General features: G+C 39.5%; 1 protein-coding gene across 4 annotated transcripts in view; it reads left to right on the forward strand.

Moving 5' to 3' along the window:
* The window catches only part of AMPH (amphiphysin), a 248,500-nt gene extending 227,038 nt beyond the window's left edge, over positions 1 to 21,462 (forward strand). For 3 of the 4 annotated variants that reach the window (XM_087436054.1, XM_087435903.1, XM_087435953.1), the window contains 4 exons: positions 10,497 to 10,700; positions 12,504 to 12,737; positions 15,027 to 15,128; positions 20,234 to 21,462. In XM_087436054.1, the coding sequence (XP_087292180.1) occupies positions 10,497 to 10,700; positions 12,504 to 12,737; positions 15,027 to 15,128; positions 20,234 to 20,341 (648 nt within the window). In that variant the 3' untranslated portion in view covers positions 20,342 to 21,462. The remainder of the gene's footprint in view (positions 1 to 10,496; positions 10,701 to 12,503; positions 12,738 to 15,026; positions 15,129 to 20,233) is intronic. The other variant, XM_087436005.1, reaches the window with a different exon arrangement.
* Positions 21,463 to 21,977: the final 515 nt, after the last annotated feature.

Here is a 21,977-nt window from a genome sequence, read left to right on the forward strand (position 1 = left end):
AAGTTGTAGTAAACAGGACCATATGGTAATAATAGATACTATTGAGTGCTAATATTTGATGTGCAATCCCATGAAACAGGCATTATTTAGGCATCATTACCCCATTTTACAGATTAAGGAAACTGAGACACAGAGAGTTTAAGTGGCTTCACCAAGATTACACATGCAGAAAGTCATGACGTGAAATTCAAATCCTGGCATTTTAACCTATAGATATCTATCTCGACTACTCCAGATGCTATGTTTGTGAAAAGAACAGGTTATCTAAATGCACATCGGTAGACTAACTTCATATCACATCTAACTAAAGCTATCAGGGTCACAACTAGGCTGAAATCTCTCAGGACTTTTCCACAACTGATGCTTAAACTTGGTGGATGTTCCTGGTTTGTTGCTGAAGGGTCAAAATGAAACAGAAATACTTGTGCAGCCTCAACCTTGAGCTTCTCAGAGGCAACGTGTCTCCCTCACTTTGGCTGCAAAGCAAGTGTCCAAGGGGATGTATTGGAAAGACTCCTGGATTGGGAGTCTGGAGAATTGGCTCCATGTCTGACCAGTGAGGTGGCCTTGGGGAAATCAGTGTACCCTTCTCTGCCAGTTTTCTCGTTTCTCTCTGAAGAGGGTTGTACCTGATAAACTCACTTCCTGCTCTCAAAAATCTACAACTTATTACATTAAGAAATTAAGGATTTCCAAATCCCCTGTGGTAATGAGGGCATCCTTTGTTTATGGCTTCTTTTCCAGCCTCTATTTGCTAGACACTTGGGGTGACAAATTATCATGGAGTAGGTTTTACTCGCCAATGCCGTGGACTACTTAAAGGCTGCAAAATCACAGGGTTGGCAGTTGGGCCTTCCAAGTACAACTGTCAGCTGCCTACCTCTCCTCAAGATTCAGGTCTCATACTGCCATCTGGCCATATCCTAGGCTGCCCAAGTAGGTGTATGTGGTTCTTGGCAGGGTCAGGGTTGGGAATTTTGCCAACAGAGCATGATGACATTTCAGTGATTTGCGGATCACCACTTTTTCATCTGATCTCTGGGTGTGTCTGGCAGCCCTACCTCTGCCTTCTGCCGGCCCAAGCCTGGGTCCCCTCACAAGAAGGCAGTTTGAGCAGCTGCAGTAAATGCTTTACACATCCTTCAAAGATAACGTGGCCAGGCAAGGTAAAATGTTCATTGTGCTGTAAAGGCATTTCCTTAAAGAATGTCTTTAACAAACTATTTGCGACCTCCGTGAGGCTGTCCTTTGTGGCTGCTTCAGAAACTAGTACTTGCTGGTGTCCCCATCTTGGAGAGTGTGCAGTACACAGTATTTACCTTTGCTTCAAAAGATAAATCCGCTTTTCCTATCCACTTCTCCCATACACTTTGCAAATCTCTAATTAAAACTTTAATGTTTTAATATTTATCATTATTGGATATTCTGCCGTGACCTTAAAGACCAAATTAACCAAAAATTTATTAACTTTGGCATTTCTGCAGATGGTCTTAATTTTTAAAGAGAGTCTAGGGCTAATTCCGACAGATGTTGCCATAGCAACACTGCTGCCAGCAGCTGAGTCGTGCTGGGACCTGACTGCTGAGGGTTTCTGACAGGACTGCAGGCAATACTAGGAGAGTAGATTGAAAAAGATGATTGAGATGAAGGTCAGGATTAAAAAACCCACTGAATTCCTTTATTAGAAAGAAAGCACATAGATGTATCAAATGAAGTTTGTAATACCAAGTGCCGCCTTTGAAAGGAACACCATTGGAGGCTCAGTGTTCCAGGGGAGAGCTCACCCCTACAGTTGTGCTGAAGGAAAATTATGACCTGCAGTGTTTTCAGTACAGTTTGCGTGAAGAGGAGCACCAGCCACCAGCCTGCGTCTTAGTACAGGAATCTTCCCTTTGGGGCCATAATAGCCCTAGCTGCCTCTTGGGCTTTTCTTTAAAATGGATCCTGAAGAAAATCCTGTATTTTTATACAAATGCTAGGATCTTCAGACGAATCAAGAGCTCAAGTGGGATCGAGAATAAGGGATGGGGAAGAAAAGTCAAGGGTAGCCTGTAGCCAGAATTGCCAGTGTGACATTTATTTCCCTTTGTTACTTCCCAGAGAGACTCAAGGAGTCCCTCCCGCTCAATGCTCATTAGTGGAAGAGTCAGAACTATAACTCCATCTCCGGCTCCGTCCCTGGTACTACTCCCACTCCACCGTGTTCCCTGACTTGTGCAATGAGAACGTTGGGTTAGGTGAGCCCTCTGATCCTTCCAGCTTTGGGATCACATTAATCTCTAACTTGTGAAGATAGCTATGAATGTTCACAGCCAGATTGCTGTGTTCTCAGTTGTAACTCTGTAGTGTGATGGATAAAACCAGGAGAAGAGTGGTTGATCATCTTTTCCACTTTCCCATTCTGTACATATCTTTCTAAACAATGGAATCTACAAGACTACTGGCAAAAGTAATGTGGAGAAATTCTATCCAGCCAGCCTCTTCTTGATATCTTTTTACCATATAATTTGCTATTAATTAAGTGGGATTTTATGACGTGTTTGCTTAGGTGCCCACATGCATATGAATAAAGAAAGATTTTATTTATCATCTATGCATCTCATTTTAAAGAGTAGCATTCCAGGACTGTAAGTGAATGCATTGGCTGTTTATAAGAGCACACTCGCATTCTTCACCCAACATCGCTGGCTTAGGCGTTGTGAGTAGGAAGCAGGGGGTCTGTGGAGGCATCCAGGTCTCAGGATCACTGTGGAACTCGCTGATTTGAGAGGTGTGTTGTCTTTTTGGATAGCAGGTTGGTGTGAAAAAACACAGAATTAAGAGTTAGACTTTCTCAATCCTGTTTTACTGACTGGATGAGTTACTTCGACTCTAAGTATTAGTTGACTTGTCTAGAAAGTGGGAATGATATCTAATAGGGTTGTTAGGTGAATAATATGCAGTAAATGTGAAACACCTGGGATAGTGCCTGGAAAACTGTCGATTCACAGTAAATGTCAGTTTCCCCCCCAGGCTGCAGAATATGCATATATTTAGACTGTCAAGCAGAAGCCTGTCTGTGGATCAGAAGTATTACTCTCCATGTTTGGGGTAAATTGGTAAACTGAGAAGTCAGTGATCTTTCAGCTAAGCATCCCTGCCAAGAGCAAATGTCAGGAAGATGGCTCCTCTCTGACTCTGGTATAAAATGTCGTTTAGCCATGGAAGAACAGCATTTGGCTAAAATTAAAAATATATATCTTACATTCTTTAGTTATCATTTATGTCATTTACCCCAGGAGTATTTTAGATGAAATGCATCCCAGGAGCACATAAGTTGAAGATGGTATGAGAAAACTTAAAATATTAAAAAATAAATCACAAAAAAATCATATCAGATTCACTATTACTGGTTTTTTTTTCATTTTAGTGCTCTTTACACTTAAATATGCAAAGAAGGTCAAAGCGTCAGTGGTACTGTGTTCTAGAAATATTAGCCAAGACCAGGAGAATTTTCCACAGACCAAGGCATAAATAGGTCCTTAAAGTATAATAACTGAGCCTGGCATAGAGAGAAAAGTATATGAGAGTCTCATCCACCCCACCCCAGATAGAAGATGACTGGCATGTAGCCCCCATGAGGATGGGCGCTCCTTTCTGGAGCATCCAGGTCATCTTGGGCCTGCTGCCACTCTCACACCAGTACATCCTTTGACACATGCGTTTGGGGCTTCAAGGCAGATGGTTATGTGTAGACACATGAGGAATCCCTCCCCAGCCCCTATTCTGAAAAGGACAACTAAGAGTTCCTAGAGGGAGAGTAAAATGGAACAAAGAAAATGTTTCCATGTCCATTGGGAACATTAGACCTAGAGAGATTTCTCTTAGTTTTAGATAACTAAGTAAATGAGCATATTTTAAAAACAGCATAGGGCCTATAGATAGAGCAACACAAAAGAAGGAAACAATTGCAAAATAGTTACAGAGTTTAAATTTTTTTCAGTGAACAAAAAAAATTTAACAAAAGCACAAAGGAAAAATTTGTCTTTTGTTGTCAGTAAAATTTAAGATGTCCTTGAATATGTCAAGCAAAAAATGAAAGATGAGATGATAAGGCAACCACATTGGGATGAAGAGAGAGCTGCTTATGAGGTAGATGAGAAAGAAGCTTACTGATGTAAGAAGAGATTTTAAGGGGAGGAAATGTAGTATTAGAATTAAAATTTGCATAAGAAGTGGGCAAGGCCAGAAGCAACAGTGTAGAGAATTGATTTCGTGATGTGAGGACAAACTGGAAGAGTCCTCCCAACATGAAGAGGAAAAGGACAATCGGAGGAGATTGATATGGTGGCCAAAGACTGAAGACACAAGTCATGGATGATTGCTGTTCCCAAAGAGACTGTGAAGAATAGCATAGAGCAGTAGTAGCCAATTTAACAGAAGAAAACACGCCTGAGCTGAAGTGTTCCCAGTTGAAGGAATTCCTGCATGCAGATCATAAGAAGTCACCAAAAGGCAAACTCAATGAGAGACTAGCCTCTAGCTGTATTCTTTTAAAATTTTAAATTCAAAGTTTACCAAAAAGTTCTGCAGCCATGTAGATTGGGGGAAAAAATGCACGACAAAAGAACAACAATTAGGCAGTCCTAAGACTTGTCCTCCCTCATGCTAAAGGTCAGAAGCTGTTAGAAACATAGAATGTGAACACAAAAAAAAACACATTGTAGCAATGTGTTTGCTGAACTACCAAGACAGTAGTTGGTCATGTATGAAAGCAGCAGAAAGACATTACCAAATATATAAGGGCTGTAGCATCCCCTTTGAATGCCTGAAAAATCTCTTCAGAAGATATATTGTGATTGAGTGAAAGATGAATCAAAATCAATATCGATAGGGCCAGCCACAGTGGCCTAGTGATGAAGTGTGGCGTGTTCCACTTTGGCGGCCTGGGTTTGGTTCCCAGGCACAGACGTACGCCACTCGTCAGTGGCAAAAAATCAATATGGATAGTTAGGAAGACATATGATAAAGCAAATGTAGCAACATGTCAATTGAAAGTCCTAGGTAGTGGGTACCTGGATGTTCATGTTGAGCTTTTTCATAATAAAATGTTGGGCAAAAGCCCCAAAATCCTCAATAAAGACATCAGAAATAAAGGGAGCAGGGTTTAGTATTTAAATCATGTAAATATACAGCCTAAATAATTGTGGTGAATATGGTTACAAACCAAGATATTTCTCACAGTGTTATTTATAACATTTAAAAACTGTAAACCAACTAGGTAAGGTTCAGTGGTAGGAGAACTGTTAAATAAATTGTTAAATAAAAAAAGCAATAGCCATTGATAGAATTTTTCTAAGAAAAGTGATCCATGTATCGTAAAACAAATAAACATAAATAAAGCCCCTGTATGCATAGAAAATGAATAAAAATAAAGACATCAAAATGTTACCATAAGTTATTTCTTTTATTATTTTTAAACCTATTGTATCCATTATTTTTTAATCAGAAAAATACTTATTTTGAGTTAAAAGAACTTACCATACAGATAAGTATGGAATTTCATGCTAGGGCATTCTTTCAGCTGTCCTCATTCAGACTAGTTACACGAGTGGCAATCTGCTTTTCAGGCATTATTCAGAGCTAATATTGCCAAGAAAGCGAACAATGAATAAATAAAATAAATCAATAAATTACACAAAGCTCAGAGATTACAAATTCTCCTGCAGCCTGTCACTACTTTTGCTAGTCTGAGGTCTCAGTCCTTGTTGACCTGTGTTCACAACACAGTCTCCTACAGGGACTGGCTAGTTTCTGTCACCCAGTTGTGTTTTCCTACTCTGCAGGATACTGAGGCCGTTATTGCACTGCATTCATTGCATTTACTTCCAGAATATTTTGCTAATGCAATTAGGTGTGTGAAAGGACTCAGACGTGAATGCCGTAACCTTATTGCTTTCCCCATGGAGACTTCTCAGGCAGACAGTAAGGAAGCAGGGAGATGCGCACAGTGTGGTGAAGCGGTAGCCACGGCTCGCCATCTCATAGAAGGTCTGTGCTGACCCTTGTGATTTCCATTTGATTAATGCACAAATTGACAACAGTCATGGTGCTTGTGCCTCGGGGACCTTGTGGAGACAGTAATCAACATGTGCCCAAGGGCAGGGAGAGCTTTTTTTTTAGTTTCTCTTTGCCTTAGATGTTTTCCACCGTAAATATATTTGGCCAACAGATAGTACAGTTTTTGTTTTGTTTTGTATTTTTTTTAATTGAGATGTAATTGACATATAACATTATATGAGTTTCAGGTGTACAACATGATTCGATATTTGTATACATTGCGAAATGATCACAGTGAGTCTAGTTAACGTCCGTCACCTTACACAGTTACAAAAATTTTTTTTCTTGTGATGAGAACTTTTAAGATCTACTCTCTTAGTAATTTTCAAATATGTAATACGGTATTATTAACTATAGTCACCATACATTACATCCCCATAACTTATTATTTTGTAACTGGCAGTTTGTACCTTTTGACCATCTTCACCCATTTCTCCCACCCCCCGCAACCCCATCTCTGGCAACCACCAGTCTGTTCTCTGTATGTATGAGCTGGGGTTTTTTTGTTTTTGCTTTTTAGATTTCACATACAAGTGAGATCATACAGTATTTTTCTTTCTCTGTCTGACTTATTTCATTTAGCATAATGCCTTTAAGGTCCATCCATGTTGTCAGAAATGACAAGATTTTCTTCCTTTTATGGCTGAACAATATTCCATTATATATTTTTCTATATGTGTGTGTGTGTGTGTGTGTGTATACACACACACACACACACGCATATTTTCTTTGTCCATTCATCCATGGGTGGACATTTAGAAAGTACAGTTTTGGCATAAGATAGGACAGTGGTGTTTCTCTTAACATTTGGAGTGAAGAGAAAAATTTAATAATGTTGAATATCAAAAGCTTGAAATACTTTCTGTAGTTTCAGTCATCTGGTTTCCCTGGTTAACAGTTAAAAAAAAGAGAACAAATAGCAGTCAGTTATCGTTTTGGTTTTTCCTAGCAGGTGTGACATCTACAGTAGTAACTAGAGTCTAGAAAATGCTTTTCTTTTTTAAAGCTACAAATAGCTACCAAATTGGGATGCATAAAAATAATAATAAAAAGAAGGATAACTCTATCTTTGAAAATCTTGTCAATCTTTCTTTGATTTTATCTAGAACTAACACCTAATCTGAGCAAATGGATTCCTGTTTTCCATTTTTATGTTGGTCTATTACTGCAGTCAGTAAATATGCATTGGAACTGTTTTGGTAAAAGCTGAAAATGTGGAACATATTCCAGACATAAAGGGAGGATTGGGGAATCCTTGATTTTCAGAGCAGTGCCAAAGGCAGACAGATGTGAGAGAATACAGGTAACTGACAATCCTTCTCTGTTTCTGCGTTGTTATTAAGCTCTGTAAAATCAAAGTGCTATTTTGGCTAGAGAAATAGGAATTCATTACTGATGGACTCAGGAGAATGGAGGAGTGTTCATTTCTTCCCTTTTCTAAGTCATTCAAATTGTTTGGCTTTTTCTCTCAGCAAAGTGCCTGTTTCCTTGGCACCTTGCCTCTACCAGCACTGTTAATTTCAATATTTTGGTCACTTTTGTTTGCCATCATTGTTATCAACAATTTTCTACATGCTCCATCCCATTGTTTGTGACAGAGATCAGGTAAATTGCTGATGTGCTGAAGCCAGGGTATTTGCTCCTGCGAATTCAGCAAATGTCAGAGCAGGGACAGATCGAGCCCTTGGCCTCCACCTACTGGTGGCGGGCGTCACAGCAGCCACACTGTCAGGTAGGTCTAAATCAGGTCCAGCCAGTGATGCCTGTTTAAATTATTTAGCAAAGGAAATGTGATAACATGTATATCTTGCAATAGTAAAATATGATACAGTCAAATTGATAGGTATATAGAGCACTAGAGATAAATCAGGGACTCATTATTAACATTCAATTTGTATGGAGAGAGTTTAAAAAATTACCTTCGGCAACACCATCAGTGCTTCACAGAAATACATTCTCTTCTGGAGATGTATCAATTCAGTTAATAGTAAAAGTCAACTACTAATAGTATGTGCTTGAACTGTATATGTAGAGAAGGATTTATGTATAATCACTGTGGGGAGTAGCCTGTGAAATAATGCAACGGCTGCTTTTTGATGTGTAACAATATGCATGTGTGCATGTGGTGGTATATATTGCTCTATGTGTCCATACTGTCTGCATGTATATAGAGTCCATCTGGTGTGGAGTTGTTGAAACCAGTGGGATGTTCACGTCATGGGTGTGATTTTCCAGACAGATGGAAAGCATTAAATGATTTAGGATTATGACAACACAACTTGCTTTCTATATTTGAGTCCGTTAAGTCCATTGTATGCTCATTGCATTTATGTATAGTTTCTGATGTGGAGGAAACTTTGCTATGTCCTTAGGATCCTGGAGAAACCTTGTTGATTTCTCCAACAGTAAAGCTACCAGCAGTTGTTTCATTGTTCTTGGAATTAAGATGCTTTCCTAATTTATGTTCTGATTGTTACTCTCTTGACAGTGGCAACAAATACATAAAAAGAGCAGTGTTTATTTAAAACTAGAGATGCAATTCTCCTAAAATTTCAAATAAACTTTTTATTATGGGAATTTTCAGTCATTCACCAAAATATGAATCCCCATGTACCTGTTACTGCACTTCAATGATTATCAACATTTATAAATTCACTTTAAATAAGTATGTTACAATTCATGTAAAAATATTTCTGAACCCACATACTTTAACGTCAGGGTAGAAGAAAGAAACAAATACTATGTAATGGCTATTGACTACGTTGTGGATCATTGCACACTTTGGAGAGCCAAATTCTCAAAATAAGAGATTTTCATAGGAGAAGGAAATCAATTTCTAAGAATATGAGTAATACGTGGCCATATAACAAATAATATAACTGTTAACATTATTTTTCTTTAATAAAATATGTGGCAGAAAAATGTATTCTCCAATAGTTTATTTTTATAAATAAAAATAAATTTGAGTCAGAAGAAAGTTTTTTTTTTTTGTTTTTTTTTGCTGAGGAAGAGTGGCCCTGAGCTAACACCTCTGTGGCCCTGAGCTAACACCTCTATGCCAATCTTCCTCTATTTTGTGTGTGGGACGCCACCACAGCATGGCTTAATGAGTGGTGTGTAGGTCTGTGCCCAGGGTTCCGAACCCGCGAACCCCAGGCTGCTGAAGCAGAGCATGGGAACTTAACCACTATGCAGCCAGGCTGGCCACAGAAGAAACATTTTTAAAAATGCCTTGCTATGACTGTAGGTGTATGGCACATACTATCAATCTCCCGTTTCTGGTGCCCACTCTGCGGGCGCTCTCCATGCCCCTTTTTAGTATTCTGGGTTTGACAGTTAATATCTGCGTCGTTAGAGCTTTCCTAATTTAATATGACAAACTGGGTGGAGTTTATTCAATAAAGAAAAGAAATTGCTAATGCCAGTCACATCAGATAGCAAGTTCCATTTTTTCAGACATGTGTCCTGGGTATATTAAATAAAATCAATCAAATATTCTCCCTCTTCCCTCAGTCTTTCTGATTTAAACCTCTCAAATCAGGTCTGCAAAGCTGACGCTCGAGTCTTGTTAAAGATTTGGACTCCATAACCAATTTGTTCAAAACTAAAACTTCTGATCGCAGCTTTCTTTATTTCATTGTTGCAAGTTTTAAATATTACTTAAATCTCTTCTTTTGACTGTGTCCCAACTTTAGAAACAAAAGTCTCATTTTTTTTTTTGTTTTGCTTCTCTAAGTAAAGGACCCCAAATCTGATTTGATTTTTGATTATAATGCATATTTGATAACAAAAATGATTTTCCCTTCATTTTCAAGAAGTCTCGTTGAGAAAGCTTCCTAATTTTTTTTTCCATGAATGTGATTTAGCTTCTGGGACCCTCCCCATGAAGATTTTAAAGTTTATACTGAAATGCAATTTTTTAAAATTCTGACTTTGCATAATGAGGATGCTTTTCATATGTGGCTTTCTTCCATGACCCACATATTGGGGTCAGGCCCCTTCCATTTGGTGACTGAGATGTCCTCTAGGGCCTTGCTATCTTCTGCTTTCAGCCAACAAAAATAGAAATAGCTTGTGGAGGGGCCACCCACACCTTAAAAGCCATGTCTCAGGAGTGGCATATGTCACTTCCATTCAAATTCCCCTGGATACACCTAACTGCAAGGAAAACTGAGGGATGTAACCTTGTTGGATGCCCAGGAAGAACAGAAGTCAGAGTTTTGATGAACAGGTGGTAAGACCCTGCTGTACCTGAATGCCGGGCTTCAGTACATTACAAAGAAAGCTTTGAAATCTGAGGAGCCTCAGCAGACAGGAGAGAAATGAAAGGGCTGGGTCTGACTCGTACTGAGGCCCATGGAGATACAGACACGGCCTGTTTGGTTTCTGGTTTATAGATCGTACCTGGAACTGATGCTGATGTGACTGTTGGAACCTCGGTGACCGAGGGGGCCCCGGTGGAGGAAGCAGAGACAGAGAAGGCAGCTCTTCCTGCGGGGGAGGGAGCGAGTTTAGAGGAGGCCAGGATTGATACTGAAGCCACAGAAGTCGTGGATAGCGACAGGTCTCCACCAGAAGAAATAGAAGCAGCAGCGCCTCAGGTAAGTGTCCTAGTGAAGTGGAGGTTCTAGGAAGATGGCGCCAGATAGAATGCACTGTCCATTGGTTAATGATGATAACTCTTTTGAATGTGGAATAGGTTTGTAGCCATTTTGTGGCATTCCACTCCACCAAAAAAAAAAAAATCCTTAGAAACAGTGGTTGCAGCATTCCCTCAATATCAGTGTTGGGGGGATCCACACAAGCCCCCAGTGCTATGGTGGACTGCACTTAAGCACAGATAGGGGAAAAGGAAACTGCAATAAAGTGATGGAGAAAAGGAATGAAGCACAGACGATGAAAAGGATGAGCATGGAGGGAGGAGAAAGAGAAGATGATAGAATAATAGGGTTGTTGTATGGATTAAGAGAAAATGGCCATAAAGTGCTGAGCCCTGTGCCAGGCACATGGTCAGAACCCAGTATTAGAAGTTAAATCATATTATTATTATTACTATTTTGTAGTGGTTATTATTAGAGTGCCCCAAATTCACCCCATCTTAAGGCTCCTTTCACCAAAAGCCCATCCCAATGTTGCACCTTCAAAAGAAAAATGGGTCATTAAATACATACGTGAAGTTGGACTTAGCCCCAGCTCCTCACTTCTTCAGAGAAGCGTTCAAAGGCAACAAGTCCATATATTCCATGACGTGGGAGACTCAAATCCAAGTGCCAAAGCAAGGACAGCTCTTCTAAGCCCCATGTTTGGTTCTTCTGTATTCTGGAAGGTCACAGTGAAGACTGGGCTTAATGTATGCTTTCTATTTTCCTGTTTATTTTACTCATAATAAATTTCCAAAAATCTCTCCAGGGTTACTCAAAGCTTGAAACTGAATTATCCCTTTCATCCCACTAGAAAGAAAGCAGATTATATTGGTGTTTGAAGAAATAACTCAAAAGTATATTCCATTTTTTCATGACATTTTCTTGTCACAACGTCAGGATTATTTTTGTATGTAGTGTTATACTTGTTGAAAGAGTGTATTATTTTCTCCAAACAAGAATGGAAGTGCTTATGTCCACTGATATCTGGGGGAATGTAGAACTTGATCTGAAAGGCAGTAAACATCTCCAGACTTCCATTATGCTGGTGAAACTCCCCTCCTTGCTCGTCTTTGTTAAAACATAGAAGGGAGGTCTTCATCCTTTGGTTCTGCTTCCCCCCCAGACAATAGAGTACTTGGCGTGGTTGGTGGGGATTGTAACCCCTCAGGCTGTAACTGCAGTGTGGGCTCTAATGAGAATCCACAAGCAAAGGACAGGGAGATTGTCTCCAGACACGGGCCAGATCTTTGCCAACAATGTGGTTTCAGGCTATTCTGGAGGCCCATGGGACTCAGAAAGAAAAGCAAGCAGGGGAGGTTAAATGTCAGCTTCAAGTGAGTGTTACTATTCAGTGGGGCAGGAATGGGACACTCTTGGAATCCTGCTGCATTCCCGTTCAGGACTCTCCCCTACCCTGTCCTGAACACCCTCCCTCCCTTCAGTCTCCTCTCCCTCTTCTCAGTTTCCACAGAGACCTCACTCTTACCAAACTGCATGATTGTTGAGGGATGCGGAAATTAATCCCAGTGAGGGTTTGTGTTTCAGGAGAGAGAGAAAGGAGGCCTGTCAGGAGGAAGGTCCTGCAAGGTGGAAGGCCCAAAGGCCAGAAAGGTTTAGGGAACCACAGGCATTTAGTTGAATGAGGGAAGTGGGGAAAGTGGGAGCCAAGGAGGGTGGGGCAGGGGTAGAGACAGCCCCTGGAGAACACAGAAGTCTTGTCTCCCAGGCCTGCTCGGCACCACCATGTTTTTCTTCCTCCAGGAGAAGGTCATCCCTTCTGTCGTCATACAGCCCGCCTCCAACAATGAGGGGGAGGGAGAGCACGAAATAACCCTAGGTGCAGAGCCCAAGGAGGCCACCGATGGTGCTGCTCTTCCGGCCTCCACGCCAGAGCTGAGCGCGGAGCAGAAGGCGGGCGAGGACTCCCAGCTGGCGCCCTCTGCTCCATCTGCAAGTGAGGCCTCTCAGGAAGTGCCTCCCGGCTTTCTCTACAAGGTCTTTGCAGTTTTTATTTGTTTTAATCTGGTGGCCATTTGTCCTTCCTTTGCTTTGAGGCCCTTTTGCTTGAACCTGTGGGTTTCCAATTTTTACTTTTGCTTTTTGCAATATATATTCTTTCTCTGTACTGCTCTCGCCTTCATCCCAACATCATGTTGTGACATGGTAGGATTTTTGGGCTGCTGGACAAGCAAGAACTACAGTAATGTCTTTCCATGTTTTAACAAACCAGAATTAAAGAAAGTTCGCCACAGGGTGAATGGTATGCCCCTTGGTAGTGAATGGGTGGACTGTTTCCACCTGGGAGCCCTCGCATGCTCCCTGTAGAGCCCTGTGAGTCCCTGCAGCCCTGGGCTCAGACCAGAGCTTTGAAAGCACCCATGCGCTCCTCTGCTCGCTGGCTAGATTACACGCCTCCAGAGGGTGAGAAACACGAACCATTCAGTCAACTCTGGCACCTTGTTACAGTGCATGACCCAGAGTAGGGAACCAATAAATACTTGAAAAGTGAGTGAGTAAATATATTAATGGGCTTCTATGAAAAGGAGGAAAAAAGAGGCCACATTAATGGGAAGAAGATTTTGCTCAGAAAAGCCATCAAATGGCTACTTAGAGCCTTCAGAAACTAGAAGATCCTTACCAAAAACCCCAGTAAATACCTGAAAACACTGGCTTAAGCCGAGGGTTGAAGGCAGATAACCCTACCTAATAGAATATGGTTGGAATTTTAAGTTCCATATTTGATTTTACATTTCAAAATTCAGCTCTTTTTCTTTTAAAAAGTATTAAATTTATGTGTGTTTGTGGGGGTGGAATTGAATAGCAACACTCATTATTTTTTTTTCTCTCTCTCTCTGCTCATTAGAAAGTAGCTGCTATCTTGCCACCTCAAATGGGGACAGAGCGGGTATAATAGACTCATGAATGAATTGATGTGGAGAAAAAATTAGGCACATGGCTAGTGAGGGCACGTGTGTGCTGTGTTGGTTTTAAGTACGGCACAGGAAGCTACGGAGGCAGCGTGCGCGCCAGGCCCGGCAGGCCCGTCCCCGCTTCCCTCACCAGCTGCAGTGTGAGCTGAGCAGCGTCACTGAACCCCTCTCTCCGGGCTTCAGTTTTCTTTTCAGAAAAGTGAATTTGGGGATAAGATAGTCATTTCCAGCTCTGACATTTTATGGTGCTATATGCAAAATACACATTTCAAAAGCCAATTGTTTAATCTCTGGGGTGAGGTTGAGGAGAGGGACATGGGAGAAATAAACTGGCCGTAGCTTAAATAGTAATTCAAGCTGGGTGATGAGTCCGTGGGGGTTGATTATACTCTTCTCTCTGCTTTTTTTTTTAAATTTTCTATAATCAAGTTTTAAAGAAATCTTTCAAAAGGAAGGAAGGGTGGGGAGATAGGACAGGTGTTGTTTAAGGGTACAGGCTTGCAACGAGTAGTAAATACGCCCTAGAGACCTAAAGCACAGCAGGTGAATATAGACAATGGTATTGTATTATAATCGTCAAACTTGCTAAGAGACTAGAACTTAATTATTCCAACCACTCAAAAGAAACGATAATTATGTAACGTGATAGAGGTGCTATTTATCACTACAGTGGCTATCATGTTACAATATATGTGTATCAAATTAACATGTACACTTTGAATTTACACAATGTTATGTCAAATATATTTCAATTAAAAAAAGAAAAAGAGGAAAGAAAAGAAACAGATTGGCATGGTTTAAAGAGTAGGATAGGGAAGGAAGTTTATTTATAAAGAAATTGATCACAGGGTTTAATTAAATAGTAATTCCCATATAACATGCAAGTGATGGTTTTCCCAATTATTAATTATTAGACAGACGCGGGGGTTAGAGGAGCTTTCTGCTGCATATTTTTATTTCCACTTAAAAAAACAGTGTTCACTAAAAACTACACATTTTTAGTTCAGGTTAAAAAAACAGAGTAATAAAGCATCAGCGATAATAAAATGCAAATCTGTAACAAAAATGTGACTAATTAAAATTAAATTAATGCACTATATTTCAGCTCTTGCAGAAGGCCTTGCATTAGTAAATATACATCCAAATGGCCTCATATCAGTCTAAAGAATTAGATGTTTTAAGTAAACAGAATAGGATTTTCTTTCTGTCTTCAGAGGCTTTTTCTTTCCTTGGGATGTGATACATAGCTTCGTCTTTGGAGATGCTTCTCAGAGTGCCTGCTGATAATCTGTGAGACTGACTTTATGTCTCCTTTTCTTTCTAAATTAATCCTTTATTTTACAATCTTTTGCAGGTGGAAACACTGCATGATTTCGAGGCAGCAAATTCTGATGAACTCACCTTACAAAGGGGTGACGTGGTGCTGGTGGTCCCCTCGGATTCGGAAGCTGACCAGGTAGAGGATGAGATTGGAAGGTGCTGCAGGCTGTATTGGTTTTTCCTGAGGGTCATTTGGACACAGTGACTCCCTGAAGACATTTTCATTTTCGGAGATGCTTCAAGGCAGCTCTGAGGGCTTATGATCACAGCACATCACTAACTGTAGGTTTTTAGGACACCTCTTGAGATGCTGCTATATTGTTTCTTTTTTATACAAATAGATGACCATTTCTTATTATATACCCACTTTCTAGGGATGTTGTCTCTGAAACACCAGCCTTGAGGAAATGCAGACTATCCATGTGTATTAAAAGTCCATTCAAGAGTAGTTTCTTCTGGGTGTGTGGAGGGGACCAGGAAAGAACACGAGGGGGCTTTCTGGGGATGGAAATGTTTTATACCTTGGTAGGCGTGTGGGTTACACGTGTGTATGCATTTGTCAAAACTCACTGACCTGTACACATAACAATCTCTGCATTACACAGTGTTTTAAATGATACCTCAACTTTAAAAGGTTCTCTAAAAACAATCACCTTTGAGCATAGTAGTCTGATGTTAAGAAACTGAGAACTCCATTTTGTTCTTGTTCATAAATTTGTGAACTCCTGAAATGGCATGCAAAATATTTAAATGTGTCTGTTAACATATTTTTCTGGAGAGAAGAGCTATAACTTCCATAACATTCTCAAAGAGATTTATGAGCCCTTCCCCCAGATAATAACATCACTACTTATGAGTTTAAGGCTTACATGTCCTGCATTTTGTTCTTTCTCTTGATAGTACACTTACCAAGATAGATTAGGTGCTGGTTCAAACAAACGAAAGAGTCTATACCACAATAAAATTAAATTAGAAATTAATAATAATAATAATAGTATATCTTTAAAAAATTTAAAAATTTAAAAAATACTCTTCTAAATAATCCATAGATCAAATAAATCACAGTGTAAGTTTAAAAAATATTTCATAGTAATCATTGATTTGTAATTTTTTAGCCTAAGGAGATAAAAAGAGATCAAATTAAATACAAAGTACATAGAAGGAAGGAAATAATAAACATAAATTCACAAATGAATGCAAGACTCACAATAGAGAAAATTAATAAAGCCAAAAGTTAGTTCTTTGAAAGGATTAATAAAATTGTTAAAACCTTAGAAATAGTCTTCAAGAAGAAATTGACCAAGCATAAATTGCCAACATCAGGCAAAGTGTCTATGTATCTCAAAATCATTAAAACCCCATTCTAAACTTATAAAATATATAAAACATGTACTTATAAAATATAAACTTATAGTTTTTGCATTGACCATAGTTATCTTTTAAAGAAATTAAGAGGAAAAAAGCTAGTCTTTCGTATTTACCGACATGCTGACCGTTTCCAGTGCTCTTATATGTTCCTACAGATCTGAGTTTCCAGCTGATCTCACTTCCTTTCTGCCTGAACAACTTCCTTTACCAAGTCCTGTAGTGCTGATCTGCTGGCAATAAATCCTCTCAGCTTTTGTTTATCTGAAGATGTCTTTATTTATCTTCATTTTTAAAGATATTTTCACTAGAGAAAGAATTCTGAGTTGACTGTTTTTTGTTTCAACTCTTTAATGATGTTGTTCCTTTGTTTTCTGGTCTCTACTGTTGATATTAGAACTCAGCTGTCATTTGTTTAAGGTTGTTTCTCAGTATACAACGTGACTTTTTCCCGACTGTTTTTTAAGAATTTCTCTGTATCTTTGGTTTCCATTGGTTCAACTGTAATGTGCTTAGGTGTTGTTATTTTGTAGTTTTCATGCTTGGGGTTCACTGAGCTCCTTAGACTTGTATCCTGATATTTTTCACTGCATTTGGAAGACTTTCAGCTATTATTCTTAAATTTTTTTCTCTTTCTCTTCTTTTTCTCTGTCTCCAATTATGCATATGTTGGACTTGTTGTCTAACACTGTTCTTTTTTGTTCAGTATTTCTTTCTTTTTGGTACTCAGGTTGGATAATTTCTGTTAATCTGTCTTCGGTACAGCGAGCCTTTCTTCAGCTACTTTGAATTTATTGTTAAGCTTATTCAGTGAATTTTTTGTTTCAGATATCGCATGTACACAGTTCTGTAGTTTCCATGTTGCTCTTTTATATAGTTTCCATTTCTTTGCTGAGATTTCCCACCTCTTCTTTCATTATTACCATCTTTCAATTTAAGTACTTGAACGTATTTATAATAGCTGCTTTAAATTTCTTGCCACAAATTCCAGAAGCTGGGCCATCTCAGGGCACGTTTCTATTGATTGCTTTTGATCTTTGGGTCATATTTTCCTATTTTTTTCTCATGCCTGGTAAGTTTTTTAATTGATTCTGGACACAGTAGATAATACATTGTAGTGAGTCTAGATCTGTTTTCTATCTCTGAAGGTTATTTCTTTTTCTTCTAGCAGATATTTAAGTTACTGGATAATTACTTTGAATTCATGGAAGTTTGTTCTACACTTTGTTAATGTGGGTCTGTTTCAATTTTGCCTTTACTCTTAGGATAAATCCTTAGTCCTGGGACATTGTCTCTACCTCTGAGACATGGCCCCTTCTGGGATTTCAATAGAAATCCTGAAGGGTTTATCAAGCCCCCTAACTTTGTGGGGTTCAAACTCAACTCTGCCTCTTCTCCTTTGGCAGAGCTTAAATTTATACTCAGCTTTTTCTGTCTTCCCGCTGTTGCTTTCCTCCAGGCTCCTTGGGGTACACCTTATGCATTCACAGCTTGAGGGGCAGCTCAGGATTTCAGGAAAGTTTCTCTGCATATTTGAGGACCCCTGTCTGTAGCTCTCTCCTTTTCAAGATATCTCCTGTAAAAGTACAGCTGCTCTGGCAGCTCTTAACTCTATCTTCTGAGTGCCTTGCATCACACAGACTGAGGGTAATCCTCAGGGGGGGAGGTGTATCAGCATCAGTCTCACCTGTTGCAGTTACCTACTTTCAAGGGTTAAATATCCCCCAGTTCCTGCCTGCTGTTGGTCATAGTGCCTTCAAATAGTTGTTGTATATGTACCACCCCATTATTTATAACAACACCACTATATAAACTTATATCTTATAACAGTCATTTCTATATAGCAATAGTTGCATATATGTATACATATGTGTGTGTGTGTATATATATATAAATATAAATATATAGTTATTCTAGTGTTTATAATTGTTCTGTGCAGAAGCGTTTGTCTGATACAAGCTATTTTGCCATTACTCAACCTGGAAATCCTTAGTCTACTGCCTATTTGAAGCAATTAAAATTTAATTTTCCATATTTTCCTCAGCTACTGATTGATATTGGCTATTAGTCTTCACTTTATAAGTTGGATTTCAGATATATGTATTGGAATATATCTTGATATGGGTTTGTGCCAGTCTTGTACTTTTTGTCTTTATTGAGACTGTTTTAAAACGCATGACTCTACTTGGCTCTATTAGCTTTCTCACTCACTGTAAATAAAGTCAAATATAGACACTGGTGGGGAAAATATGGCCTTTGATATACTTACTGGAGGTTTAGAAAATATTTAGTTATCATCTTTTACTTTAAGTATAGCTTTGTCCTTCACATCATAACATCATAATTTTAAAGAGGACACTTTTCCTCATCAGCTAGGATATTATCAGTTATTTTATTGAGTCATTTTTTTTCTCAGTGGTTTTTTTTTTTTGCCTTCAAAATTGGCCTGTCTAAATGCTTATATTTCTTATCTATATAGCAGTGTCAATTTATAGTCTCAGATTATATCAAAAGGGAATGTATTCAGCTTCTTCATTTAATTTTTGAGACCTTATTTTATCTGATGTACTTGAGCTCTATTGGGGATTGGTTCAGATCACATCTGGCCATCTTTCTTCTTAAGTGGGATCTCTTTCGCGTATTGGTTAACATAATAAAGATAATCATTTCCCACTCGTTTTGCTTCATACAGTCTGTATGTCTAATGTTATTCCTTCAACTCAGCTTTTTTCTAGTAGCCTCTGCTTATCCTCAGGAGGCCAAGGACAGGCAGCAGCCTCCGTTTCTCAGTTTTGCATGTCATCGCCCATTCTGTAAGACCATATGCAGATGGGTTCTTTAACCTTTTCATGGCTAAATGTCTTCATTTTTATGATGGCATGCCTATATGATAGACAAATGTTTATGAGGGATAATTTATAAAAAAATATGAATGTTTCCAACGAGAGTGTCATGACAACAAACTGCTTTGTAGTTTATATAAACTTGAAAAATTAGTTATTATAACAGCAACAACAAACACAACAGGAATATCAGGTGACACATATCTAGCTGTTATTATTTGATAAGCCCTGTATGTGTGGTTTATTTGGGTTAAATGATATGAGCTGGGGCACAGAGTTCTTTCTTATAAGCAAGTGGTTCAGGATGAAATACAAGACCTGCCATGGCCTGGTCAGCACTGTATTCTAACCCAGGGGTCCTCAAGCCTTTTTTTCACTATGACCCACAGGACAGGGAATGTTCTTGTGCATGATACGTTTTCACCTGGTGTTTCGCTCTTTGCACTGGCTGTAATTCTAATCCTTTTCCCTTCCTTAAGAACTCATGTCATAATACAGTTAGCATCAATTAACTGTACTTTATATGAAATTATAATATTAATATTAACTTTCAGTTAACTATACTTTATGCAGAAAATAAATAATTTAAAATGTTTATTATTTATTTATTTATTTGGTGAAGAAGATTTGCCCTGAACTAACATCTGTTGCCAATCTTCCTCTTTTTTTGCTTGAGGAAGATTAGCCTTGAACTAACATCTGTGCCAGTCTTCCTCCATTTTGCGTGTGGGACGCCACCACAGCATGGCTGATGAGTGATGTAGGTCCATGCCTGGGATCCGCGAATCCAGGCCACTGAAGCAGAGCGCATCGAACTCAACCACTATGCCATGGGGCCAGCCCTGTTTATTTATTTTTAATTAACCATTTGTTTGGGATGAGGCTTCCCACTGATCTCAGCACACCGGTTTATGTGTAATGTGACGTCTTGGTGCAGGACCACAACACTAAGCAAATTATTTTATAAGTTGTTGGAAGTGCAGATTTTTTCAGTAGTTTATTGGACCTTGAAAGCCCTCTCTTTGTCTTGCAGGATGCAGGCTGGCTGGTAGGAGTGAAGGAGTCAGACTGGCTTCAGTACAGAGACCTTGCCAGCTACAAAGGCCTCTTTCCAGAGAACTTCACCCGACGCCTGGATTAGGGCCAAAGTCTTGTAGAAAGAGCCTGGTACTGGGTTTTTAAACCTTCATGAAAGCCTGAGGAGTTCACTTTTGCTGTTACACTCTTAATGATTTACAGACTGATGCCAGACAAAGCTTGCAAGGGTATATCAGTGGAGCATGTGTGTAAAAAAATGTAAGAGAAAAAAAGTAAATTCAGGAAAAAATCCTCACTGGTTCCCACATTATGGATAACAGGTTTGTTTGTGCTTTGTCCAAGCTGTGGACACTCTTGTCCTTGACCCCTCCCACCAATCCTAAAGTAGCTTTCTCCAGACCGGAACCTGAATTTCTCTGCACCAAGTGTATGGTAGTGAGCGGCTGTCCTGCAGAAGCTGTGTTAAATTATCCTGTAGTACGAGATGATCTTATTCCCCTGCACAGGTGTGAGCACGTGCTCTCTCTCTCTCTCCCCCTTTCAAGTTTACTGTGTTTAAAACTACACTGCTGCAAAAGTTTTCAATGTCCTTTTCCAACACACCTCTCTCTATATATATGGACACACAATGACACAAGCTAGTTCCCATCACTTCTGGATCTATGTGTATGCACACAGTTACATATACATAGTTGCTTTCTTTCCTTCCCATTGTAGCTCGTGGCCTCTGAGTGTCATTGATACATGCATTGCTCTTCTTCTGTCTGGCATTACAGTTGCAGTTTTGCCTCAGAGCAAAACCAGCCATCCCATTGCCAAAACAGTCAACAGTATCTGTGTTTATAATGTGCATTTTTCAGGATACGATGACAAATAGCATGTCTAAACAGCCGCCCCTTTGGAGAAAGCAGGACCGGATTATCTAGATGTCCAGCTGCTGAGGCTGGAGGTAGGCTAGTCGGGCTGAGCAGCTAAGTAGTCTCAACGTCTGCCTTTCTGAGATTGGCTAGATGATGGGGCCTGTAAATTCACCCCAAAAGAACTCTCTTTAAAAAAGCTCCTACATCTTTCCACCTCTTTATATTTATGCAACTCATCTTCACAGATTGTCCTAAAATAAGATAGGAGATGTATGCTGTATCCACACCATCTGTAACAGTTATGTTTCCAGTGCTGTGTCATTCCAAATAAACCTTTGGTAATCTGCAGCAATTACCATAATTCCTTCTGATGAGTCATTTGTTTTGGAAAGCTTGTTTCAGTCAGATGCACTACTTGAAACAGTGTATGTTGGAGTTGTTATTTGTGCAGAAGTATGCTTTTTCCTCCGAGTTGTGCTCCACAGCCTGCCTTCATCCCAGTCATTGCTGGTCACTTGGTCGTCCCTGCTGCCTGGCAATCACTAGAGCACAAATAACAGCTGTGGACGGAGGCCCCCCAGAGGTGCTCGCTGTGGCCGCCCAGCCTGTGTATCACAGAAAATCTGATGACCTTCATAATCAGCAGTTTCTTCTCATAGCAGCCTCACTTTTTGGTCGCTTTTCTCTCTGACATGTTTCTGTTCATAGGTCCATAAAAAAATAAATAGATCTGATGGAATAGAAAAGTCAGTTCAGTGGGCCATTGTTTATAGAAGAGAATTTTTTTTTTTTAAAGATTTTATTTATTTATTTATTTTCCCCCCAAAGCCCTAGTAGATTGTTGTATGTCATAGCTGCACATCCGTCTAGTTGCTGTAT

This window comes from Ceratotherium simum, chromosome 1, assembly GCF_057802395.1.
Source record: "Ceratotherium simum simum isolate JZ-2026a chromosome 1, ASM5780239v1, whole genome shotgun sequence".
NCBI classification, from domain to species: domain Eukaryota; kingdom Metazoa; phylum Chordata; class Mammalia; order Perissodactyla; family Rhinocerotidae; genus Ceratotherium; species Ceratotherium simum.